Source organism: Mchenga conophoros, linkage group LG6 (genome assembly GCF_057382185.1).
Source record: "Mchenga conophoros isolate Kocher_MC1m ecotype Shallow Benthic linkage group LG6, M_conophoros_male_GT1.1, whole genome shotgun sequence".
NCBI classification, from domain to species: Eukaryota; Metazoa; Chordata; class Actinopteri; order Cichliformes; family Cichlidae; genus Mchenga; species Mchenga conophoros.
This window is the reverse complement of record NC_140531.1, coordinates 6,792,134-6,818,853: the sequence shown is the minus strand read 5'-3', so window position 1 is coordinate 6,818,853 and position 26,720 is coordinate 6,792,134. Positions and strand designations below refer to the sequence as shown.

At 39.5% G+C, this 26,720-nt stretch overlaps 1 protein-coding gene across 3 annotated transcripts in view; it reads right to left on the bottom strand.

Annotated features, from left to right (window-relative positions):
- Positions 1-24,632, bottom strand: part of myom2a (myomesin 2a) — a 29,245-nt gene extending 4,613 nt beyond the window's left edge. Inside the window, exons 1-31 of one of the 3 annotated variants that reach the window (XM_085276010.1) lie at positions 24,478-24,542; positions 23,478-23,606; positions 22,177-22,269; positions 21,663-21,798; positions 20,955-21,109; positions 20,706-20,798; positions 18,263-18,351; positions 18,146-18,184; positions 17,133-17,297; positions 16,867-17,028; positions 15,420-15,561; positions 14,461-14,660; positions 14,325-14,378; positions 12,508-12,635; positions 11,313-11,496; positions 8,411-8,585; positions 7,558-7,679; positions 6,757-6,944; positions 6,480-6,606; positions 5,985-6,163; positions 5,768-5,882; positions 4,999-5,158; positions 4,282-4,388; positions 4,097-4,141; positions 3,874-4,010; positions 2,064-2,208; positions 1,852-1,911; positions 1,661-1,728; positions 1,400-1,513; positions 1,247-1,334; positions 1,104-1,142 (exon numbers count right to left, since the gene is read on the bottom strand). In XM_085276010.1, coding sequence (XP_085132136.1) covers positions 1,104-1,142; positions 1,247-1,334; positions 1,400-1,513; positions 1,661-1,728; positions 1,852-1,911; positions 2,064-2,208; positions 3,874-4,010; positions 4,097-4,141; positions 4,282-4,388; positions 4,999-5,158; positions 5,768-5,882; positions 5,985-6,163; positions 6,480-6,606; positions 6,757-6,944; positions 7,558-7,679; positions 8,411-8,585; positions 11,313-11,496; positions 12,508-12,635; positions 14,325-14,378; positions 14,461-14,660; positions 15,420-15,561; positions 16,867-17,028; positions 17,133-17,297; positions 18,146-18,184; positions 18,263-18,351; positions 20,706-20,798; positions 20,955-21,109; positions 21,663-21,798; positions 22,177-22,269; positions 23,478-23,584 — 3,616 coding nt within the window. In that variant the 5' untranslated portion in view covers positions 23,585-23,606; positions 24,478-24,542. Of the gene's footprint in view, positions 1-1,103; positions 1,143-1,246; positions 1,335-1,399; positions 1,514-1,660; positions 1,729-1,851; positions 1,912-2,063; positions 2,209-3,873; positions 4,011-4,096; positions 4,142-4,281; positions 4,389-4,998; positions 5,159-5,767; positions 5,883-5,984; positions 6,164-6,479; positions 6,607-6,756; positions 6,945-7,315; positions 7,334-7,557; positions 7,680-8,410; positions 8,586-11,312; positions 11,497-12,507; positions 12,636-14,324; positions 14,379-14,448; positions 14,661-15,419; positions 15,562-16,866; positions 17,029-17,132; positions 17,298-18,145; positions 18,185-18,262; positions 18,352-20,705; positions 20,799-20,954; positions 21,110-21,662; positions 21,799-22,176; positions 22,270-23,477; positions 23,607-24,477 lie in introns of all 3 variants that reach the window. The other 2 variants (XM_085276012.1, XM_085276011.1) reach the window with 2 other exon arrangements.
- Positions 24,633-26,720: the final 2,088 nt, after the last annotated feature.

Sequence of the window (26,720 nt, the reverse complement as noted above, 5' to 3'; positions counted from 1 at the left end):
TGACAGTGGCTCACCGATGCCAATGACATAATTACCCAGCTACATTTCTGAAAGAATGCAAAAGCATTGACATATATTTTTCCTTCTTACAATAGCCCGACGGGCAGGGAAGAGATAGATTTTGGTAGCCCGACTGAAAAAATCGCTAGCCCCAGGACATCAGGCTAGCGATATTGCAAGCCCTGTATCTGATTGAGGAATCATGCATCTTTGGAAAAGAGAGTTTATTACAGAGAAATGGCTCTTTCCAAAATAAAAGCTATACTATCCGCTTCTTCTGGGTTATATTCTCAGCAGCATAAGGAGAATCATGTGCTAACAGCTGTCTAAATGACTCGGCTAAAGTTAGTAGCATGCTTGTTGTTTTTGTCTTTGCACTAGGATGATGTCAGCGTAAATGTGCAGTCATATTCCTTGTGTTCCCACTAGTGCTTTCAGGTTAATCTCGTTGAAATGACCTTAACACCACAACATGGCAAATCTCCTTTAACGAGCTACCGCCGATCGCCCCGTGCATGGGGCTAGACGGCCAACACATTAACGAGCTAACTGCGCTAACACACTAGTTCCCACCCATGTAATTGAGCATTGCATGGCACATCCAACATACTGTTTTACTTTAGTCCATGACTCGCTTACCTTCAGGGTCATACCTCACATGAAAACCAAAATAATTCCAAACGCCAGATCTGAATGAGGGTGGGGGAGGTGCCCTGCGCTCTTCCTTCTGACTATGCTGTCTGTGTGGAGCGCTCAGTGGATCTGCGCTTGACAGTGCAGCCTAGGCGGAGTAGTCGAACGCAGATTCACTGAGCGCTCCACACAGACAATATCGTCAGAAGGAAAGTTGATAAAATAAATTACAAATGTTGTATTGTTCGATACATACGCATACCGAACCGAAAGCACTGTATCGAACGGTTCAATATCGATACGAATATCGTTGCACCCCTAGTATATATATATATATATATATATATATATATGTATATATATATATATATATATATATATACACACACATATACATACATACACTGGCCTATGCAGCAAAGATATTTTAACAGTTTGAGATGCTGTGTAAGTTAGCTGATCCAACCTACCAGCGATCTGGGCGATGGCATTGATGATGTCATCAAACACTGGAAATCAAAGTGGGAAAAACGACACAATGAATATGGTACAGAAACCTAATATGACAATACCAAGAGATAATAGCTGACCCATCACAACACTAAAAATTTACCTTTGCCTGAAATGTCAAACACAGATGTGTCCTTTCCTCTGTCGTCACTGAGTACTGCCTTGTAAACACCATGATCTTTTCTGGAGAACTGAATAAAAACAAGGTTATTTTATATTACATTATATTTTTCAGTGTGGATTGTGCAGATGTTACCAGTGGGAGGGGAAGAGCACAGGATCCAGACATGACATTGGGGGGAGTATCTGGAACAATCTCCTCATCGTCTTTGTACCAGTGTAAAGTTGACTCCTTCTTCACATTAGCCACCTGACAAGTACAAAGATTAAAGGATTTTGTTTTTACAAGAAAGCAAAGCAATAAGAAGTGAAACAGAATCAATGAACATGTGGAAAGCACATCTGACATGTGGTTCAGAGTTACAGGAAATCCTACATAATTACGTGGTTTTGTTACCTTGCAGACGAGCATAACAGTACAATCCTCGGTGACAGTAAAATATAGATACTCAGAGAAATGTGGGCCTACAAGGACAAGAACAAAGAACCACATGAATGACATAAATTAAGGCCGCACACATCTCTAAATCCATTATTTTACTCAAACTTGCTTACTACTTGTGCCAAAGTCATCAAAAATATTCATACCTTGCTTCCTAATGTGCTCTTTCCTCTGAAACTCAGCCTCCTTCAGAGCAGCCTTGAACACTGAATGAGTAAAAAACAGACACAGATGAAATGCTCGCTGTGCTGCCCTTTTGGTTGGTGCAATCAGAGAAACAGAGGTTTTTATAAGTTTCCAAAGTAGTATTCCAACACGAGTTATATGGACTTCTATGTGAGAGATGGAAAACTCTCACCATCTCCGACCAGGACCAGGGAGCTCTGGGTTTTGGCCTTGCCATCATGGATCTGAACAGTATATGTGCCCTCATTGGCTCTGGTGAAATGATCCACTGTCATCTGGATGATTCCAGTGGCCACATCGTGACTGATCTTCTGTCCCTAAGAGGAATAAAATGATGAAAATATTAAACTATGAGAATTTCAATGTGTTTAAATACTTTTGCCACTCATTTGTAAAAAAGAAAAGACTACTTTACAGTATCTGTTCTGCTTTTAAGAAACTAGAATAATATAATAAAAGATTTGTAAAGTTTCCTTGTCTTTGTTCAAGTTACATATGGGTTCCTTTACATATTTAGCTAAACTTTACTTTTCTTAGTAGTCATATTATCATGTGGAAACATTTTATTTTGAATGAAACTAAAGAATAAAAATGAAGTGAGCCTGAGCTGACTGCTTGGCAAGAATGATGTTTGTGTGTTTGTCTGGTTGGGTTTTTCTGACTGAATGCTGTTTGAGATCATATCAGTTCAAGAATGATGTGAACCAAAGCTGGGAAAAAGGAGAACAAGAAATGCAGGAAGTTTTACTCTTAAGTCCTCAACTTCATATTTATGTCATGTAATGGAATGTGTAGAATGAAAGTCCAAAACGCAAACTTCAGATGTAGACTCGATGAAACAAAAGGCCAGCTGCTGATTTAGCTGATGAAATCCAACTTAGATGCAAACTGAAGTTAAATAATACAAGATGCAAAGTAACTAAATCCAGGAAACCAGAAGAAACATTCCAGGAAACAGAAAGGGAAATATGACATGACAAGTAAACACACCCAAACTAAGGCTTTAAATACACACAGGGCGGCTGTAGCTCATGAACAGGTCATCCACTAATCGATCCGTGGCCGTTCTAGTCTTCATGCCAAAGATGTGGAACCTTGAGCTGCTCTAGATGCGTGAATTGTGAATGTCAGAGAAAAAGCACTTAGATGTAGTGCGTGTTTAAATGTGTGTGTGAATAGGTGAATTAGACATGCTGTAGAAAGCGTTTCGAGTCCTCGGGTACAATAGAAGTGCACTATATAAGAACCATTTACCAGTTACATGCAGACACAGAGGGCAATCAGGGATGAGTGAAAACACCTGGGTAACAGAAAACAGCTGAAACCAATCAAAGACAATAATACAGGGGAAGTGAAACAAAATACAACACGAGACATAAATGACTATCAAAATAAAACAAAATAAAACACCCAAACAGAGAACACCTAACAGAGGAGACAACTTGACCAGATACACACAGACACTGGGAAGGCTAAAGGCTACACAAAGTGTCAGAAACATAAAAAATATTAAAGATTAACAGAAACCATATTACAAAGATAGTAAGAACTTAAGACTAAACATGGAGACATTACTAAAAGAATAAAATCATGAAAGTGATAAACTAAACTCTAAATAATCAAACTCAAACAACTAAAATCAAAATAGAGGATGCTTAATGACTAATAAGAATTCAATGTCCTAAAAGCAAGAGTTCAAAATATCTCGATGCGTGGGAATGTTCAATCATTCAGGTAAGAAAATCCCCAAAAGTTGATTCTGTTCATCTGCATGTAGCATTTTTGATGGGAGAAAGGACAGTGGGATGACTGACGAAACGCTTCTCCCACTGAGAACGCTACGTCCAGATGAACAGAATCAAGAATTCAAAATGTGTGATTGTATTTTTCTATTAGGACTGAAGAGACACAGAAGAGAAGACATACAACTAACTCATAATTAGATTTCACACTCACTCATTTCTGAAAGGTCGACACCTTACCTCCCCACTCGTGACTTCTTTGTCGTTGACAATGAATCTATAGGACACAGATGGTGAAAGTTTGACTGCCTGCAACCAGAATCGCACGTGTCCTTTCTCCAGAACCTCATAGTTCAGACCATGTTTCAGAGGAACAACTGAAAAAGAAAAAGACATTTAAAAATTAAATTAGTAAGAAACAAACTGGATGTAAATGGGTTTGATGGGGAGGCACAACACTCACTCGGATGTCTGATGGCATAGCTGAGCTCCAACATAGTGTTCAGGGCTGCGGGAAAGATTCAAGAAAACAAATATACTCATAAAGAAACAATTCGGAGCGAGAAGAACTAAGGGGCTCTGAATTATGAAATCTGATGTTTTTATGACTGCTTTTGACATATAGAGCAACTTGTAGACATGACTGACCATCCTCAGTGAGAGTATGGCTGGCAGAGACTCCATCTGTGTCAGTGACGATGACAGAGTATTTGCCCAAATCATCTTTATCAGGGTTAGTGAAAGTAAGTCTGGACCTGTGAAATAAAGGTAAGATCCATTACAGTCAGGACATTTAAAGCAGTTTTCAACTGGGATTCAACAGGGTGTCAAACAAAAATTCTTTCACAAGTCACTTAATTCTTACTATAAATTTAATTTCCATTCAAATTTGCTGTTATTTAAAACAGTGGGTTTGTTACAGTGTCATGTTACATATCCTAATGGTATAGTCCTCACTATTTCCTCATACTCTTATTAAAAATATTCTGGTACATTTTGGTCAGTCAAACTTTTTTTTACTTTAAACTTAAATCAGTAAATTCCCATTAAATGCTAAGGCAATACAATCACCTGTGACTTTTTGGCCAGAAAAAAATGCAAAAAAGTGGCCAATAATGAGCTTTTTTAGAAAACACTTGAATGAACTATTAGCTTTTTGAATGGAAACATAAAAACTTGATCCGGCTGTGTTTCATGTTTTCATTTTGAGTTCACCAAAGCAAGATGACAAAGCAAACTAGTTCAGGCCCCGAGGGAGAAGCTCATTGTTTGCGCTGGTGTATTTACTGAATGATTCATTAGATTCGTCCCGCTGTCACAAACGAAGGACACAGAACAAAGTCAAAGCTCAAAGATCAAGCTTACGTTCTGCCTTTAGTTGTGACAGCCACTCTGGGACAGTCACTGATGAGTTTGTAGTTCTTCGACCACACAAACTTGGACGTCTCGCAGATTTCACAGGCCTCAAGAGACAGGAAGACATCTCCAGTCTCCTCATCCACACCAGCCACAATCTCCTTTGTGCCTGCAAATTACACGTGAAACCCTCCAGTGAGTAATAACAAAAATAAAATACTCGCTGTCATAAATAATCAGATAATAGTCAGATAATCTGTGTGGTTTTAATTCTAAACTTAGTGTCATAAATTAAACTGATAATCATGATATGAACAAATTCAATTTGCATTGCAGTAATTTGCATGTGTTTGCAGGGAGAAGTGATCAAAGATATTCACCTTCCAAAGTGTGTACACATCTTTTCAATGATATGTCAAATATTACAAAGTAAGGAAGAAAAATGTGTCTGTAGAAATGAAAAATGTAAACTACATGAAAGCACTACAGCCTCTATGTTTAGACTGTGTGAGAGAAATTCCCAAAATACTGTGATACCACACATAAGTTTTCATTTGTATATGAAATTTGACATCTCTAGTGAATGCTAAAGTTCTCTACTTAAAAATGCTTAACTGTAATTATCAGTGATTTTGTGTTTTATGTCTGCTCATACGATGTCTAAGTATTTTAATAAAAGACAATTATCATGCTGTCGTCTCACATGTCTCTGAATGTTTTGCCAATATAAAGGATAAAGTGCAGAGCTGGCTGCACACGTTCAGTTTGTTTTCATCACCTGGAATAGCTTTAGCACAGACCGGCTCTGACAACTGGGAAGGTTTTCCAACACCGTGTGCATTGACAGCACGGACTCTGAACACATAGCTTTCACCTTCCTCCAGTCCAGTCACCTACGAAAACCAGGGAAATATCATCACATGGAGAGTGTGACTTGGGTGTGGAAAGAGGGTTGGCCATTTGTTGGAATATGCATGATGCACCAGATTTGCTACCTGCAGGTAACGGTGGCTCACAGCTTCCTGATTCACAGTGACGAACTCTGATGAGCCCTTCTTAGCCATGTCCACAAAGTATCCAGTGACAGCACTTGCTCCAGTATAAATGGGAGCCCTCCACAGGATGACCAGAGAGTGGCTTCTGACCTCACTGAAGCTCAAGTCATAGGCTGGGCCTTGAATTTACAGAAACATCATCAGTTCCAGAAAGAACACACGACGCACGAGCTGTAGTTGAACTGGAGTCAACGCAACTTAACTGACATTTTTATCAGTTAAGTTTTTTATTTTTATTTTTTGGGCTGGAATTCAAATGTTTTTTTTTAACCTTTAATACATTTTAAAAGCCTTGGATGCTCATTTTATTGATACATTTGCAGGAGTTCAACAGGCATTTTGGTGAATTTGCCTCTGTCAAAACAACAGCTGCCATACTCACTGTGAGATGCAGAGATAACTCTACAGAATAAAGTCACATGGACAATCCTGTACCTGGCTCTTCCATGGTCCAAGCTTCACATTTCATTGGAACGCTGGCAGCAGATGGTAGACCAACACCAGCCATGTTACCAGCAGTGACCCTGAACTCGTAAAAAGTTCCCTCCTTCAGATTTTCCACCTAAAATAACGTGTGGCACAATCATCAAATGAATGAATAAAGTAGTAATAATAAAGTGAGTAAATGTAAATTAATCAAATTTAGCTTTATCAAGTACAAGAAAAGAAAACTTTAAGAAAGAAAATCTTAATCTTGTGTCTGATTACTCACAGTGCACATTCTTTCTGTGACAGCGTTTAGGTTGACCTCCTTCCAGACTAAAGTGTCAGCGTCCCGCTTATCAATGTAGTAAGCGTTAACCTTGGAGCCACCACAGTGTTTGGGACTCTTCCAGGCCACAGTTATGGAGGAACCATCAGAACTCAGCATGGTGATCCCAAAGGGAGAGCTGGGAGTTGCTGAATTACAAAGTTTCACATTTAATGAAGCTTCATATTTAAACTTTGTATGACATCATCTTACATAACGTCTTTCAAAGTTCAACATTTTTTAATCAATCTAGGAAACGATGACTGTGATTGGCTGCATGTGAGCCTGTCATGCACTTTCTCACACTTCACTGAGCAGCCTGCAAAGTTTTATCGTAAAGTTTTCAACTCTTGTGCTGAGTAACTGTCAGACTTTGAAGTGTGAAGTGTTTTGTAGAGTCCTGTTAAAAATACGTCTCTGTGTGATCAAAACACAATAATGTAAAGTGAAAGGTGGATAAAGAGAAAGCTGTGGGTAAGTAAGGGGGGGACAAAAGTAAACACAGCTATTGAATACATACCATACTCAGCCCCCTTGCCTGCACAGAATAATGAAATGAATCACACTGAGCATCACGTTGGTTCAAGGACTCTGGTAATCTTAAGAAACACCATTTCTCTTAAATTATACATTCTCCAATGTATTCCTCTATTTTTTCAAAGAAATGTACATTTCTTTGAAAAAAATGACAGTTTCAAAGAGCGTTTTAACTTTTCAGAGGCAGCATATAAATCGCAATCATGAACTTGATAATACTCTTACCGAGTGCAGGCTCCACAGCAATGGGAGAGGACTCCTGTGACTCCTCACTGAGGCCAAAGAGGTTGACGGCTTGGACACGGAACACATAGGTCTCCCCTGGGATCAGGCCGTGCACCACAAACCTGAGGCACGCACACACTCATTTTTTAAATCAAATACATATAAAACCTCTTGAAGTCTTTCCTCTTGTTTCTATATATTTCTTTTTTTAAATATTATTTTTGGGGGGGGGGGGGGTGCATTTGTCTTTATTGAACAGTGACAGTGAAAGATGGACAGGAAAGTGGGGAGAGAGTGAGAGAGGGGAAGACACACGGCAAAGGGCCACAGCTCGGACTCAAAGCTCGCTCGCTTCTTCTGGTCACAGGGCGTGTGGTCACCTGCTCACCTATTGAGCTAAACCAGTGCCCACATCGGATATTTCTATGTACATATTGTTATTCTGGCTAAACTATTTTTTGTGAGCTCCACTCACAAAAGCCATCGTGAGTTTATCTTCAGATTTGAGAAAGTCAGCTGATATTGGGAATACTGCAGAATAAAGTATAAAACAAGCTAGAAAATTGTTGAAATCATCATCATTTATCCATGACTCCACAACCTGCCTTTGCCTTATATTAAACCTGACACATTGCTCAGGGACTCTCAGACTGAGCTCTCTGTGTGCTGTGGAGTTACTGCACTCCTGTGTAACACTCCTCTAGAGGAGACACTTTATTTATATTCATTAAATTCTTTTTTTCCTTCTTGTTCAAAAGGCTGAGAAGCAAAAACTCGTGTTTTGCCAAACTGGTGTCGTTTGAAACATCTGAATCACAGTAAGACCATCGTGTAACATTTTTGTCCCTCTTACCTGGTATGTTTGAAGGGTTTATGGTTGCATGCAAACCACTCCTTGGCTCCAACGACACGGCCGTCGATGTAATATCCCATGAGGTGTTTCAGGTGTTTGGGGGCCTCCCACTGCACAAACACAGATGACTTGGTGTTCCTAGTAGCAACAACATGGCCAGGAGCAGAGGGGACGCCTGTGCGGCAAAGAAAAAACATATATCAGAATCAGAATCAGAATACTTTATTGATCCCTGGGGGAAATTATTTTTTGTTACAGTGCTCCATTATAAACCAACATTAAGACAAGACAGACAATATGCTAACTAAGAATAGTACAATATATACATATATATACATACATACATAAGTCACTCATAAATAAATAGCTGGAAAAGAAACATGTGTAGTTGTAGCAGCAAACTGTGTTAAGTGGATGCGTTGTACAGGGAGATGGCCACAGGCAGGAAAGATTTCCTGTGTCGTTCAGTGGTGCTTTTCGGTAATCTCAGTCTCTCACTGAACGTGCTCCTGTGACTGACCAACATGTCATGGAGTGGGTGGGAGGTGTTATCCAACATTGTCTTTATCTTGGACAGCATTCGCCTCTCCGACACCACCTTGAGGGAGTCCAGCTCCATCCCCACAAGATTGCTGGCCTTACGGATTAGTTTATAGAGTCTGTTGGCATCTGCGACCCTCAGCCTGCTCCCCCAGCATGCAACAGCATAGAGGATCGCACTGGCCACAACAGACTCGTAGAAAATCCTCAGCATTTTCTGGCAGATGTTGAAGGACCTCAGTCGCCTCAAAAAATAGAGACGACTCTGGCCCTTCCTGTAAAGTGCTGTGGTGTTTTTAGCCCAGTCCAGTTTATTGTCAATGTGTACTCCAAGGTATTTATAGTCCTCCACAATGTCAACACTGACCCCCTGGATTGAAACAGGGGTCAAGTGTTTCCTGGTCTTCCTGAAGTCCACGATCAGTTCCTTGGTCTTTGCCACATTGAGCTGCAGATGATTCTGCTCACACCATGTGACAAAGGAGTCGACCACAGCCCGGTACTCTGTCTCATCATCCCTGCTGATGCATCCAACCACCGCAGAGTCATCAGAAAACTTCTGAAGATGGCAGGTCTCTGTGCAGTGGCTGAAGTCTGTGGTGTAGAGGGTGAAGAGGAAGGGGGAGAGGACAGTCCCCTGTGGTGCCCCTGTGTTGCTGATCACCTTGTCAGACACACACTGTGGGAGACGTACATATTGTGGTCTTCCTGTCAGGTAATCAACAATCCAGGACACCAGAGAAGCATCCACCTGCATCGCTGCTAACTTATCACCCAGGAGGGTCGGCCTGATGGTGTTGAAAGCACTGGAAAAGTCAAAAAACATGACCCTCACAGTGCTCGCCGGCTGGTCCAGATGGGTGTAGACACGATTGAGCAGGTAGATGATGGTGTCCTCAGTTCCGAGACGAGGCTGATAAGCGAACTGAAGGGGATCCAGATGTGGTCTTACTATGGGTCGCAGCTGGTCCAGGATGAGCCTTTCCAGGGTCTTCATGATGTGGGAGGTCAATGCCACGGGCCTATAATCCTGGGGGCCACTGGGACGTGGCGTCTTTGGTACAGGGACGAGGCATGATGTCTTCCACATCACTGGGACCCTCTGCAGACTCAGACTCAGCATAAACAGTTTATGAAAGACTCCACACAGCTGGGGGGCACAGGTCTTGAGGACGAGGGGACTCACTCCGTCTGGTCCAGCAGACTTGCCTGAGTGAAGTCTCCTCATTTGCATCTCAACCTGGTATTGAGTGAAGGTGATGGGTGGGGGAGGGGTGTCAGGAATCTCACAGGAGGCAACAGCGCCATGTGAAGAGAGAGGCTGGCACAGTGGTGTGGCTCTGGATTCCAGGCTATATACATGTAATATTAATTAATTACCAAAAGTATACAAAGCTGAAAGTGTTAAAGTGGAAAAAAGGACAAGGACAGAATGATTCCACAACTGATGACCTCAGACATCAAACCAGTTGTAAATATTTTTTTCTGTATTAAAGAACGTTTTATTCAAATGACTAATTAATGTATCAGTTACTAACAATTTACTTTCTTACAGAACAGAAATCATGACAATTAGCTGTAAATAATACTCACTGAAGCTTTGACTTCCACCTACTTGTCTGCAGGTTACAGCTACAGCACGTTACTGCTACTCAAAAAACATGCATGCATTCGATATTTGTGCTGTGTTCTGTGTTCCTGTATATTGTGTGCACAAACACAGTGATTAAACACAGCACAGAGGACTTGTTTTTCAGTTCCCATGGAATGGCTTTTCCATGCCTTTTTGCAGAACAGGATGTTTAAGCAGAACACTGTGACAGAGGAGCGTTTCTGGGATTTAATTTGAATTTAGGCACGAGAGCCCAGAATAATCCCATTTTGCTTTATCAACTTCTCGTTACCCTGTAATATAACAGCTTACTAAGCCATCCCCAAGTGCTCCAGTTCATCACTTATAGTGAGAACAAACACACACAGAGCAGAGAGTGAAAGAGTGAACTTACAGCAGTGTGAAAAAAGTGCTTTTAAAGTGTGTTTGATATTTTTCTGTACATACCAATTGGAAGTTCAGTACCTGCAAAACACAGTCAATCACTTTTGAAATAAACTGTATTTGGGCTTTTCATGCATTTGTTTTTGTGGACACATTTACATGTATGCACTAAAACACTTTGCTTAAGGTAGACAAACACAAAAAAAGTTGTTTTAGTGACCTTCCCATCTGGACCTTTAATATCTATAATTCTAATAAATTACAAAATTTGACGATTCAGCATTTCTTCACAGGTTTTTGTGTGCATTGTGCTTTGCTGGATATATAATCATGTGTCTTTAAGTCTGCACTGATCCTGGCTCTTACCATCTTCATCAACCTTTTGGATGGGCTCAGAGGGCGCAGAGGCCTCGCTGGAGCCATACATGTTGACCGAATACACTCGGAACTGGTACTTTTGCCCGTCTTGCAAATCAAAAACTGGGTAACGAGGGGAGTGCAGTTTGACTGTTGTGTTGATCCGCTGCCAGTCTCCAGTGCCTGCTAAGCACTGTGTGGGAAAGTCAGGGAGGGGGGCAAATGAGAAGGTATAGCCATATGTGTTGTGGCACAGACAAAAAGAGCAGCTTTTATACTGTGTTTTACAAAGTTAAATCTCACTTTTGTTAAATTAATTAAATAATTTAAGATATAAGAATCATAAATAACAAAGTGTATGTTTGTGTGTGCCAAAAGGGTTAAAAATAAAATCAATCTTTGTGTGAATTCTGCTATTGACATGTAACTGAACCGGGGGCAATGCTAACACTGTTATTCAAGCTAAACCTGATGAAAACATTCTCTCACTTTTTCGGGAAATATAATAAACATATTGTGTAAATGTCAACATTTTTAGCAAGACTGTTTACAACTTGACTGGCTTGCTTAATGTGTGGCATTAAAAATACTATAAAAAGCACAATACATCAGATACAATATGTAATAAACAAGATTTCAGACTATCATCAACTTGAAATCTAGCATCTCAATATATAGCTACTATCACACAAATTTATATTACATTTGAACTTCTTGTATAAGCATTCACTATGGCTACTATATGAATTTGTTTGCAATATATTATAAGCTCACAGCTATGTTTACATCCTTGCGATTATATGCATTAAAACATGTCATGTGACTCTATACTGGTTGCAGTAAATCCATTGTTCCATATTTACACTGGGTAGCAAAACCCTGTTTAAACCCACGGAAGCTTCTCTAAAGATGAGATCAAAAGTTCAAAAATGTATCAAACTGAAATCTGGAGATATGCTAGTGTAGAGTTCTCTGTGTGAAATAAAAAAAAAACAAAGAAAAGAAAAAAAACATGTAGTTTGGGGTATTGAAGTTTCACGCAACCCAAACGTAATACAGCTTCGTTTGTGTGTAGTGCTGCCATTTAAGTAAAACTTGAGAGGACATTTAAATGTGACTGTCTTGTTTATCCCTCAGCTACAGTACCAAGGTTAAATCGGCTAAACTGAGAGCAACTGATGGGCAAAAGTGAAGCAGCACACACCTTCTCGATGACGTACCACAGTGGAGCTCGTCCACGGGGGCTAGGAGGCTTCCAGCTCAGCACGACATATGATTTGAAAATTTCGGATGCATGCACATCTGTGGGTTCACCTGGAATAGTTACGTAGCCTAGATTGGGAGTGAACAGTGTTGAGGCATAACGTACACAGAACAGCAGCCACTGCAGAAGTCCCACATTATTCACTTTTTGTACTCAGGTTTTTATCTGTGGCTACAATGTAGCTTGCCATGTGTGTGAATGTACACACATGGGTGGATGACTGAATGTAGTGTAAAGCTGGGCGATCGTGGCTCAAGAGTTGGGAGTTCGCCTTGTAATCGGAAGGTTGCTAGTTCGAGCCCCGGCTTGGACAGTCTTGGTCGTTGTGTCCTTGGGCAAGACACTTCACCCGTTGCCTACTGGTGGTGGTCAGAGGTGGTGGCGCCAGTGTCTGGCAGCCTCGCCTCTGTCAGTGCGCTACAGGGTGGTTGTGGCTATAATGTAGCTTGAAATCACCAGTGTGTGTGGATGACTGGATGTGTAAAGTGCTTTGGGGTCCTTAGGGACTAGTAAAGCACTATATAAATACAGGCCATTTACCATTTAAAGTGACTTTTACAATGCTTCTAATGTTACTGTTGAGCTTGCTTTCAAAGGCAGAGAGGAGATTAAATATTCACCACTATATGGACTTCAATAACGCATTTTCATAGAATTGTACTTATAAGTGATGAAAACAAACACAACTAAGTCCTGCCTTTTTCTCGCTTGTTAAATTCTAAAAGTGCTGATCAGCAGGACAATAACATTGGTGGAATTTTATTAAAGATTAAATAATTATTTTTGGTAGCATTCAACAATAATTACATATCCAAATGCTACACTAGAGCTGCCACAGCCTCGTATGTGGTTTGGTGGCTCAATGCTCACAAAACACACAATATTTTAGTTTTGTTTAACTACAAGTTTCATATACAGCAGTTAGCCATTAGATAAACCAGAACATGGATAAAAACCCCTGATATCATATTTCAGATTTAAAAAAAAATAGAAATATTAACTAAAAGGACGTATCAAAGTTAAAGTTAACAGTGAAATGTGGGACTTCTACAATAGCCTTGATTGTGATATTATACAAATATGTAATATTTTTGATATTTTCTATTAGTTTCTAAAATTAGTTTTCATCTGTTATAAGTTTTTGTTAAAGTAGTATATTATATTAAGTGGACACAATTTAAAGAGAAAACTGTTTCAGTTAAAGTGTGAATGGAAAAAGTTCGATTAGATCAAAGACAGCACCACAAAAGTTAAGCTGGGAAGGCTCTGGAAAACAGTTTTCCCTGTGTTGTTTAAAAAAAACCTTATGAGAAAATGACAGATTAGTTCTAAGATCCGCATTAAAATGTTTTTCCTTCTCATGTTTTCTTCGTTGAAAAAGATACGAATGTAAAGGTCAGAATTCAAACGCCACACCTTAAGATGAAAACATATTCCTGTAATAGTGACTAATTTAATCATGCAGCACTCATTTGTTACTGGAATAATGATCATGTCCAATAAACAGGTATAAATGGAAAGAAAATTCACTGATAGTGGAACAGAAAACAGAACAGAACAGCAAACAAACATCAGTGAGAGTTTGATCAGGGAAGATGCCTTTTTAAGCAAACATCCCCATAAAATGTAAAATGTTCTCATGATGGTGCTGCTGGGGTTGAGTGACAGATGTTAGTATTTAGTGAGATTGTGAGGTGGTGGCTTAAAGATAGGGGAAACAAAAACTGTGAAACCAGACGAGTGTGTAACCACTATACCTTCCAGGTCATCATCCTTTATCACTATGTCGTATTTTCCTTCAATTTTAATCACTGTTGCAGGAAATGACAACAGATCGGTCAGAAAACGCTGGCATCCTGCTGTCCTGTATTTTGTATTTACCTTCATCTGTACCTTGCAGTCTCTCACTCTCTGCAGCGTCCAGGGCCGTCACTTTGTCTGACTTGCGTGAGGGCCTGCTGATGCCACTGCTGTTCACGGCTCTGACCCGGAAGTAGTAGGAGTGGCCAACCCTTAAGCCATGTACTGGGTATTTGCAGATCTTCACTGGGGCGTCGTTGCACTGCACCCAAGTGTCAGTGCCAGCTTCACACCTTTACAGCAAATAAACTCTCCATTATCATGAAATTAATATCTTTTTATAAGAAAGTACTTCACATGACATTTTATATTTGTTATGAGGCAATTTTGACAAGCTGAGAAGTTAAAGTATCCTAATAAACTGGTGAGAAGGGCTGCACTTGCAAGTATTTTTGTTTAAAGAAAACTGCAGTCCAGACCTTTCACCAGTTGAAAACATTTGGTGCATCATGAAATGAAAAAGATGACATAGAAGATCATACAGCAGGCAAAAATAGGGCAAAACTGATCTCCCAACCCTCCGCTGTAACCATCTGGTTGTTAAAAGAAGAGGGGATGGAGTCAGCTGTAAACATGGCTCTGCACCAACGTTTTTTTCAAAGATGTGTTGCTGCCATCAAATCGAAAATAAGGTATATTGTTTTTCTTAAAATGGTTCATTTTCCCACTTTAAACATCTGTTTAAAATATAAACATATGTTATTAAATACATTTTCAATGTTCCACTGTTAATAAAATACGCGTTCATGAGATTTGCAAATCCCACAAGTCTTATATGCACTTTATGTAACCATGAAAATAAGCAAATCATATCTGGCATTTGGTGTGAAAAGATACATTTAATTTAGAAAATCTTCTAAGGAGTGCAGCTCTAATAACTATGACTCACTTCCTTGGCATTAAGTGCAGTATAATTCCACTGTATTCATGTCAGTGTGCCAACTGTGGTCTATTTAAAGAGAGCTGGAAGCCTTCTCAAGATTAAAACTGACCGATCCACAAAGTATCCAGTGATGGGTGCCTCGTTGACAGTGTTTGGGGGTTTCCAGGCAACTAGGACATAGTCCGAATTGATGTCATAGGCCTTTACGCTCATTGGTGCGCCGGGGGCTCCGGGTGCAGAGGGAGCAGCATCTAGGGAATAAAGAAACACGGGTATGTTGGGGAGGAAGAATGGAAGACGAATGGTGATAGACACAACTATTATGGCTCCACCGCTTATTTGCATACTATGCCTAATGTGTGGTAACAGGAAATAAGGAGTCAATAACACCTGTTTTAAATCTATGTACTGCTGTGAGTATAGAAAAGATTAGGAACTCTTAATTTAATTGCTAACTAATAAAACATTTCATTTTGCCAACCAAGCTTTCACTTGCTCAAGATACAAGACACATCATTTACCACATTTACCACCATTTGCATAGTGTAGTTATTTTTCTTTGTTAGGGGCATATAAACCTGCGTCTCATCTGCATAGCAACGGAGAGGCTTCTAAAAGTACAGCCAAGGGGCAGAAGATAAAAGCAGAGGTCCAAGTATTGATCTCTGTGGTACCCCACATGAGACCAGAGCTGAGGACTTACACAAAATGTTCTCTCAGCCAGGTAAGACCTAAACCATGCAGAGCATTCCCCTAAAAATCTTTAGCCAGGAGGATGGCATTAACAACCCTAGGCAAAACAGATTCTGTGCCAAGCAGAGATTTAAAACCAGACTGAAAAGTCTCAAGGTCACTATTTTCATCTAAAAAGGTTTTTTAGCTGACTATAAGCAATTTTCTCCAGAACTTCAGAGAAAAAGAAAAGCTTGTAAATAGCCCTAAAATTTGATAAAATACTGTAGCATGCTTAAAAGGTTTGGGAAAAATACCAGATGAGAAACTGCTATCGAGGACAGATGGAGAGATGGAAGAGTAGAAATGACCTCTTTAAATAATCAAGGTGGAACAACATCAGCAGGGAAACCTGTGGGCTTCAGATGACCAACAACCTCATACAATAAAAAGAAAGTTACAGGCTCAAACTGGCCAAAAGCAGCAGAGCAAGGAACAGTGACTGAGGTGTCAAGAGCAGACGTGGTGATATCTGAGCCCTGGCATTATTCACCTGTTCCACAAAGAAATTCTCACCTCAGAGGAAGGTTCAACAGTGTTACGTATTTTCATTTTTAACCAACTTATCTTCATTTTTTTCTTTTATCTATTATTACACTACACATAATCAGACTATCATATATATTAACCAGATTATAGTTGGGTATTTTAAGTAAGGTAAGTTATAAGTGGTAAGTTTAAAGTTTCTAAGGTTTGTGCTATTCTATCTCTTTTGCTCATTCATGGCTTTTTAAAATTTTTTTCCATTGCTCTATTTATTCTAAACAGCGATTTCTGATTTGTTCTTTCAAAGTCGATCACGTGGTGTTAGGACTGTGTCCTACCTGAGACAAACAGGTAGGCGCTATGCTCAGCAGTGCCGTCCTTTGTGAAGATCCGAAGCGTGTAGAGGCCCTCATCATCCTTGGCCAGGTGAGGCAGCGTGAGAGAGGCAGCACCTCCACCCACTGACATCTCCACCAGTTTACTTGGTTTCAGCAGTTTATCTTTTAGAATACAAGATAGAGGACATAATGAGAAGTGACCAAACTCCACAGTCAACCGACAGTGCCACACACAAACATAATGAAAGAATGAAAGAAGGTCTGACCATCTCTGTACCACTGGGCAATGGGTGGTATGTTGGGGAGATCGGGGACCACCACCATTGTACACACCAGTCTGATGGAGTTGCCCTCCACACCAAAAGACACTGGGAACCGGTCAAGCAGGCTGACATCCAGCTTACTGGCATGGATCTCAGTCAGATGAGGCACTGGAGGACAAGATTTGCAACATCATTAGCAATCAGATAATAATCGTATTTTGTGGATATGTGGAGAGAACATGTTTGCAATATCAGAATGATAATGTAGAACCACAATGGATTTATGAACATAAATCTGACATTTTTTCAATATAACTATATGGTCTTGTCATTCAAAAGCATCAAAATTCAGTATACGTGTCCAGGAGCCAAAATGAGGTCTGAGATTTGCTATCTTAGACGTCAATGATTTTAAGGAAATTTTGTGACACTGTCCCTTGCTTTGGCAACCACAGGCTGTGATTTCCACAAAGTGATGTGTGATGAGTGTTTCACTTTAAACGTGGACTTGGTTTAAGAGCTTTCAAGTACAATCAGCACATCCAGTAACATTAAGAAAGTAGAAACAATTTGTAGTCACAGTTATTTCTCTGGAACTTTTAAAAAATGTGTCCATAAGGAGTGAACAGCATGAGTTTTTTCATTTCAACAATGTATACAATAAATCTTAAATAAGGTAATCCAGCTTAATTAGTTTTGACAAAGGAGATGTCTGGTGTTTTTAGTCTAAATGAAATCTTGTGGAGGTTAGTATTTTCTGGACTGCTCATTATTTAAATCCCAACATGTACATAAATGTTTCGATCGCTTGCTGCTCATCTAAAGACAGATCTGTGTTTTGTTTTTCTTCAGAGGGAGTCACGGGACAGGAACAGCTTGCTATCAGTTTCCACTTCTTATCAGGCCTCTCATTGCTTGCTGCTATTTGAAGTGTCATGATTCCATGAGCTTGTGTCTGGGCGTGACACCTCAATCCCCACACTCCCCAGTCTTACTAACTCCCTTTATGCTCTCACCTAAACCAAGATGGCAGGACTCTCCGGCTCCAGCTGGTCCTGTGAAGAAAAGACGTTTATGTTTACAGAGAAAGACATGGGAGGTGAGCAATGTCTTTAAGAAAGAGGGAGACTTACTCTTCACAATAATTTTAGCTTTGCTGGTAGCTGTGCCATGCTGGTTGGTTGCCACAGCACTGTACTCAGCAGTATCACTCACAACACACCTACAAGGTCAGCCAGAGTAGGAAGAAGTCACTGATTGCAGTATATCAACATTTATATTTGATTTGATGCCATTTGGTTTGAAGAACATGTATTATTTAGGTTAATAGAAGGTAAAATGCAAGCAATTGTGTTGAGACTCAAGAAGAGTCTGAGGTTTAGAATAGAAGGAAGAAATTTGACCTTCAGCCTGAGCTGAACTATTTTAAAAGATCCATTTTCCCAGCTGTGTTGGACATAGATGCATCCTTCTTGTCACTTGGTGCTTTTTGCATAAAGAATGTGAAAATGACTGATTCTGAAGAAGTTTGGCAAATAAACTACGATGTTCTCAGTGACCTTCAATGCTACGACGGTCCAGAGATATTCCAATTCTCAGAGAGAGGGAGGGACAGAGAGAAGCGGAGCGCAGTCAGAGGAATTCATGGCTCGAATGACGCAAAGGTCAGCACTCCAACATGAACAGCTGAGGGGTCTTGAAGATGACGAAAAGAAGCAGGCTGCAGCCTCACCCTCAATTTAGCAATCTCCCCTCTAACTCTCCAGCTGACTGTCAGATAATGTCAAGATATCGATATAATGTGCTAACAAAATAAAAGTCCTGTAAGTGTAAACATCTACGCTGAGCATGAGTGACAGACGTTCAGTCTTTCCAAGTTTGTTTCTATGCTGCTTTCCTTTCAGTTTGAAGGCTGGTTATAATACAACAACTAGAAAAATTGCTTGACTATATAAAAATATTGTCTTTTCAACAAACCTCATAAAACATATTTACACTAAACCTTTAATGGGACATTTTTTTAATTTAAAATGAAAAAAAGTTTACAAAACCCCCAAAACATATATAGTCCATGCAGGGAGCAATTTCAGTTTGCGCTGTTGGAAGAAAAACTAATACACAATCCAGAAGAAATCCTGAAAGCTGGAGCTGGAAGCCTTTTTGTTGCTTAAATGCTAGAAATTTTCACTCAGCTGATAAATTCATTAAAGTCTTAAACAACCCTCACTTCTTTATATTTTGGTGGGAGAATCGGAAGCAGATGCAGAGATTTATAGAAACGTGTAAACATACATGGAAATACCGCACACGAGGCAAAATGGTTGAACTGCAGCCTCAAACGATAACAGAGCCTCCATCGTGCTTTATAGACAGCTATAGACTCTCACTGATGATCATTTGAACCAAAAATGTCCTATTCGGATTCATTGGCCAATCAGAGCAGGTTATACTGATTTTCGTTCCAGTTCTTGTGCAGTTTAGTACACCACCTCAGCCTTTTCTCCCTATTTCACTTCCTTTCGAATGGCTTCTTGGCAGCCACCATTCATCTTAGACCATTTAGGCTGAGGCTTTGTTGAATAGTAGAGCCAGATCTCTCAGGTCCTGTGTCACATTTTTAATTGATTTTTACTGAGCGTCACTTTCAGATAATCTTCAACTGCTGTAGATGTTTTGTAATGTCAGCCATTTCTTTTGTCCTCCACTTGTCTACTTTTCCCAGATTTTTTAAGGACATATTGCCAACCATGCAGCAATATGACAACAGTTAATAGCTCTTTGGGCATCTTGTTGGTGCAATTTATCTGTTATGTGTAGACACATAGTGTTAGGTGTTAGGTGATGCTTTTTTGTGCTTGAATGATTTGTAGGTCAGTGTCTGACTCTGTAAACTATAAAGAATATAAAGTGGCTGAAGACATTTGCACAGTACTGTATAATATATTCAAGACTGTATTATATCACTTCCTGTTGCCCTAACATTAGTTTAGGCATCTTAGTCTGAGGAAACAATATATTGGCTTTTACCTTATTACTGTACATTTACAGTCTTATTCTATAGTCTACAGAATAACTACATTTTAACAATTTTACATTTTTTATTTAAATCATTTTTATATGTTATTGATGATACACTTCACTGTTACAGTTTAATGCTGACCGCCACATGCACAAAAAGATGACAATGACGACAGTAACTAGTAACTAGCACGCTTGGTTACTACCACACTGTGGCTCAAAACAGTGTCGGAGGATTCTGAGATATAAAACGGACAATCGACCTCCACCTGGAAAAAGTTAGCTCACTGATACTGGAAGTCTTTACTAAATTTGTATGAATATTTCAGAGATGCTAATGCATTACCAACACATATCAGTAATTAATAACTTCATTTTAATTCATAACTTAATTTTACTAAAACATTTTACTTCTCTAATTTACTGAACAACATGACTTTTTTCTTTTCACCTCATTTCAGGTAAAAAGAAAATCAAAGGCTGCAGCATCCATGTTATAAAACTCAGTTTAATGAAATCATTTATGTCTAACTGCTGAGAGTTGTAGATAATACATACCTGCTAACAATCAAACTATGGACTCCATATTTATTCTCAATCTTGTACTTTCCTGGGGTACTCAGTGGATCTACTGGCACTCCATCTTTATACCTGCCAATGAATCTGAATCAGTTTCACACTACAGTGATATTCTACAGTCCTAAAATATTTCAATAGTGTAATAAATCAGAAAAGCTTATAATGGTATTACCATAAAGCTTGAGTCAAATTTAAAAACCCGCTTGTGTGTGATGGCAGTATACTGACCATTTGACGATGGGCCTCGGATTTCCTTCGACGGTGCAGAACAGCTTGACAGGAGTCTTCTCCCACACAGTATGCGGCCGTAAGGCCACCAAGAAGTCTGGCAATTTGGGGATTTCCTCCAACAGATCCACTCTCTTTCTCATCATCCCCTTAACCTGGAGAGAGTCAACTGCATCAAGTTAATCTATTTATGAAAATGACATTTTTATGCATTATCTCTATAGGGCAGAGATTACATAAGCACTTTAGTGCAACATGTTATCTTTGTCAACAATTCTTAGCTAACAGCAAATCTGAAACCTGACAAAACCAATGAAGGAACATGAGGCCAGCAGATGTTAGTGATCATATTGTTAAAACTCCTAAAAAGTTGGTTTATTCCTGAGACTGATTTGACCAACAGTTCACTGATGCAATGTCAATAAGACCATTGGGCTCAGATTTCATAGAAATGTACAGCTGAGTATCTACAGTGAATGATTTAGATTACATTTAGAGACTCTAGATCTGCTGTTTTGCTGTACTCATGATTACAAATTGATATAATTTTAATAGTGATTGTAACAGAGACAGATACATTAAAGCGTACACACAACATTTCCACAGACTTTTAAACTTGTTCCACATATATGCGATAAAACACCAGAAAAACAAACCAACAAAGGAACTATAGTGTCACCTTGATTTGTTTAGCAGATGGTTACTAACCTCTTTCTGAATTTCAAGACTTTCCACTTGGGCCTTAGTAGCGATCCTCATCCTATGAAGCTCCTCCTGAATAACAGCCAGTCCTTTCCCAACATTTTTGCTTACTCTCTGGTACTCCTCAGTCTCCTCAGCAGTCCTAACAATGCATACATCAGATTAATCTTTGACTAAGATTGACTTTAGCATCATTGTTAGCTATACGCTTGTTACATATTTACCTACAAGCTGAACTGTTACCCTAAAATAATTGTATGATACAACCTGAAACCGTTGCATTGAGCATATCAAGCATAACACAGGATAAAACTAACCTTGAGGGCAGGGAGTCAGTGTTATGAGTCTATAGGATTGTAGCAGTAAGACTGTGCAATTGTTTCATAATTTAAACGGTAATCATTGAATAATTAACAAGTTATACTAAAGAAATGTGCTGTGGTTACAGGGGTCAGCCAGTAGAAAATGTAGTTGCATGTTACCTTGCGACTGAAATAGCTGTGAGCCAGAGCAGACTCACCTCTGCCGGAACACCGGCACGGTATAGGCTTGTTCTGCCATAGCCTCCGTGGCCTGGGCCTGTGCCTGGCTCACCGATTTAGAGCTTGATTTGCTGTTGAGGAAAACACATCATTAAAAATCAGAAAGCAAGTTCTCTGCATAAAAAAAATTCTCAGGTTTTAATTTAGCAGCTAAGCTGAGTTTGTCTTCTGAACATATACATACATAAAAACACAAACACTCGCAGTAAAAAATAACTAACAGTTACAAACATGCGGTTACAAGATTTCCCAGCATATCTGCCTGATGTATTGTATACGCCACAGAGGGATTAAATCTGTTTATGTACTTTGTCTTTTTCTCAAAATTAGCTGGGGTTAAGAAAATTGATTGATGGATATTATTCTCTACATGCATACCACAACCACTATTGTGAAAAATCTGACAGTGGCTAGTGTCATTTGCACAACAAACTATGATTTTATCCAGAAAATTATTTTTACAAAATAACCAGAAAATTGACATTCTGTGTATAAAGACTAACCACCACTTTGAGAGAAACTTCTTCAGTACTAACACAACTGTGTATAGTTAGTAGCCTCAGATGTAGGTCAGGTTCAAGTGGTGACATTAGTCATCTGCCATTAGACAGCTGCAGTTTCCAGATCCCTGGGAGATCAGAACTTGGCTCGTAGGGGCTCAGTTTATTACCTCACCACTAGTGACGAAAAAGCCAATCTTCAGCATGTATAATATCATGTTAAGTATGACTATACTGCACAGCACAGCTGTAAGGGCCAGAAAACCTTTTTAAAAAGCATGCTATAGCAACAAAGACAAATGCATACATGTCTTTCATTGGCCTGAACTATAAGATCTGTTGGCAGAAGCTGCAGAGCAACAGAAGCAATAGCACTTCCTGAAATACCGACTTGGGTTCTGCTCTCAGAGATTCTGGAGCTCACATAGACAAAGAGCTTTAGAATCACTGGTGATACATTGAGGTTTTACAAAGAAACGAACTGAAGCTATAATAAAGAGGCATGAAAATATATTCCTGTGGAAAACGATAAACAGAACTAACATCTGGGTATTCAGTCAGTTAGCATGTACCACTCTGTGACTGACTGATTTGTTCATGAAAATCAGAATTTGCAGAACTTTGAATTTGAATTGACAATTAAACTGCCAGCTAGGAAGCAGACACACCCACTACCGCAGCTGCTCCTCAGCAACACCCCTGTGTGTGTTTTTTGTTCTACGTCGCAAAGCAGCAAGAGCTGTGCTACTCAAAGCAGCAGGTAAATGTCACTGTCATACCTTTCTGTGTGCTGCTTGGAAACGTGTTTAGTGTGATGATAAGCATAATCAGTTTTGACTTGGCTCACATGCTTCTTCTTATACCAAGGTATGACTTTGGAAGCCATGACTGGAACACTTCAAGGAGTCCTGGCCAAGAGTACCAGTGGGAGGGGGAGACCAAACATGTGTTAGCCATGTTAGAAATGTCAATACAAGTATTTACTTTACCACCACTGTTATTGCAATCATTCTGTGATGTAAGTTTAAAGTATTAGATGCGCTGTCATCTGTGAAATCAACCATGTGCAAAGGTTAACAGGTGCAGTTTCTGCTGTTCTGTTGTAGAATTTATACAACACATGAGAAAAATACCCACACCCGAATCTCTAATAGACCTAAACAATGTTTAAAGGCAAACATTTATGAGACAGCATGGCAGTTCCAACTTTTTACTCGAGCTCAGCACTTCAACTGCTTCCTCTAACAGCCTCACACAGCTCAGCTATGAATAGCTTTCACCAGTCTGCCTATTCCATTAACGGAGAAATGAAGGAAACAGTGTCATTACCAGAAGAGCACAGTCCTCACACTATTTAATTAAAACGATTGCGCAGGAAATCAGAGTGATCAGACTGTACAGGAACAAGACTTAGATCTAAGCCAGCTGTCATATCCACACTCTGCTGCAGGCTAATTGTGCTTCCGTTCTGTATAAATAATTATTTCAGCACAATATCGTCCTTTTTTGGCTGACGCAAATTAAGAAAAGAGGGTCAGCAACCTCTTAATACCCTGATATGAAAGGAAGTACAGCTCAGGGAGATTACAGACTGCTGCTTCATTTTCCCCCACACAGGAGACAGATTATCTGCTGCCATTTATTTATGCAACACATTTCACCTGCCCCAGGATTGGCAGCAGATAAGTCCTCTTCCTAATGTGAAGCTCATTTTGAAAAAAGTTATTTCTAAAATAAAATTAGCACACCAGCTAGCGAATATTAACAAAAGAGACTTACCCCAAGAAATTTAAACAGCGCAAAGAGGTGGCAGACCAGCCTGATGCCGCTTGGGAAGCACTCGCTGATGGCAACAAAAATATTACCCTCTCACTGGAGGAATGCTGTTCCCCTTCCACCCCATGTATGGATGCACTTAAAACTATATATAGCATTTACCCCCAAATTTCCTTCTCATTCTGCACTTTGTAGATGAAGAGTGTGCACCTGTACCACAAGGTTTAATGAATTATTCTGGAGGCAAGTTTTATCCCCTTTCTTTATAATATGGGAAACGTTTTTTATATATATATATATATATATATATATATATTTTTTTTTTTTTTTTTTTTTTTTTAATGGAATATTAAAGATGAGAAAGAGTTGGAACAGTGAAACAGTAAATGGTGACAGAGTTTAGAAATTGTTCCACACAAAGTTTCATTTTTGAAAATCAGAAAAATAAATCTGAAATACCAGAGTGCCTCTCTTCTTATATACATTTTTTCTAAAAGTATGAGGTATGAAGGATCTCCCCTTTAACCATCAAAAATATTGATCTGTGCAAGAGTCAGGAAGAAGTTTTCAGTCATTTCTGGCAGATCCTGACACTCAAAGCATTATGAGACCTTTTTAGGTTTCTCGAGACAGCTTGTCCTCCTTGGCTCAACACTTGCAGGCAACAGTCAAGCTATTTTTAACAGCAAGTCCTCGGTTACAGTGATACCTCTACTTCTTACTGTACACGAGCCACTGCAGCTATTTTTATTCAAACAAGTCTATTATAAATAACAGAATATACATGGAAATATCTTATAAAACAGACTTAATGGCAGTCGAGATCACAGTGAACTAAAAAGAGATATAAAGTCTTTAATTTTTCCCCTTTGACCTGTAGTTGTTAAAATGTTACTGATTTTATGTTTAAAATATTTTCACTGACATCTTTGCTCACTTTTACAATACAGTATATAGCAGTATATTCTTAAAAAAAAGACATTGTAACAGACATCATCTCATTTAATTAAAACCCGCAGATAAGAAATCAGAACAATGCAGAGAAAAAAGATGTAACTTCTAGAAACAATGACTATATAGGAAATACTGAGCTTAGCAATTGTCCTGAAGAACTGACTCAAAAAAGTCACCCATCTCCCACCTTTACTCAAAGACAACAGTTACGCTACGATCAATTCATACATGCAAACCGAAACAAAGGCTGTGTGATTGATCATTCTTGATGTTACACGGGAAAAAAGGTCAAACACCAACAAAGGAGAAGGTTTGCATAAGGTTCCTCAGAGAAACTCATTCAGAACTTTCTCCAAGCATGACATCTGAGCGCACTACACCCTTAGACAAAAAACGGCTCATACAGATGCTGTACAACTGCTCCTAAAGGACACTCTTTTGAGGATGTTCACATTTTGGACTGAGAAGACGGATGGTTTGAAAGAAAAGTAAAGGAGACCATCTCTGTCCGCTGTGAACAACCATCTTTGGACAGAGGTGATGGCTTACAACACCAGCTATCAACTGCCTACAATGTAGTCTTGAGATCCCTTCCCAGTACCTCAATAGGTCACATGATGGGTTGGGAAAAGGTTTCACAGAGGTTTCACCCTTAACCCCCCGGTGACAATAAAGACCTCAATAATCATGTCCACACTTTAGCTCATGCAATGACTCATATGATCAATAGTAGGTCAGTGACTCTCAGGACCACCTCCTATGCCTGCGTCTCTCCACAAGTCCCGTTGCCTTTCTTTTTCTTAAGACTACCATTATCTGGATGACTGAGACCCTCCACAGAACAGAGTGCGATCAAATCATTAGACTGTACCTCTCTTAACAAGTACCAGTCATGTTAAGAGAGGTGAGTGATCCATAATTTACAAAACAATCCATACATCTAAATTGGCTTTCAGATGCTATGATTTTCATTGGGTGTGACCAGGAGGGACAGAATTAGATAGAGTACATCTTTCCCATGGCAGATGGCCCCGCCCCTCCCTGAGCCTGGTTCTGCCTGAGGTTTCTTCCTGTTAAAAGGGAGTTTTTCCTTCCCACTGTCACCAAAGACCTTGCTCATAGGGGGTCATTGTTGGGTTTTTCCTTGTATGTATTATTGTAGGGTCCACCTTTACAATATAAAGCACCTTGAGGCAACTGTTGTTGTGTTTTGGCGCTGTATAAATAAAACTGAATTGAATTGTGCAGAAGAAGGACAGTAAAATTACTGGACAAAGGATGTTGAACATAGA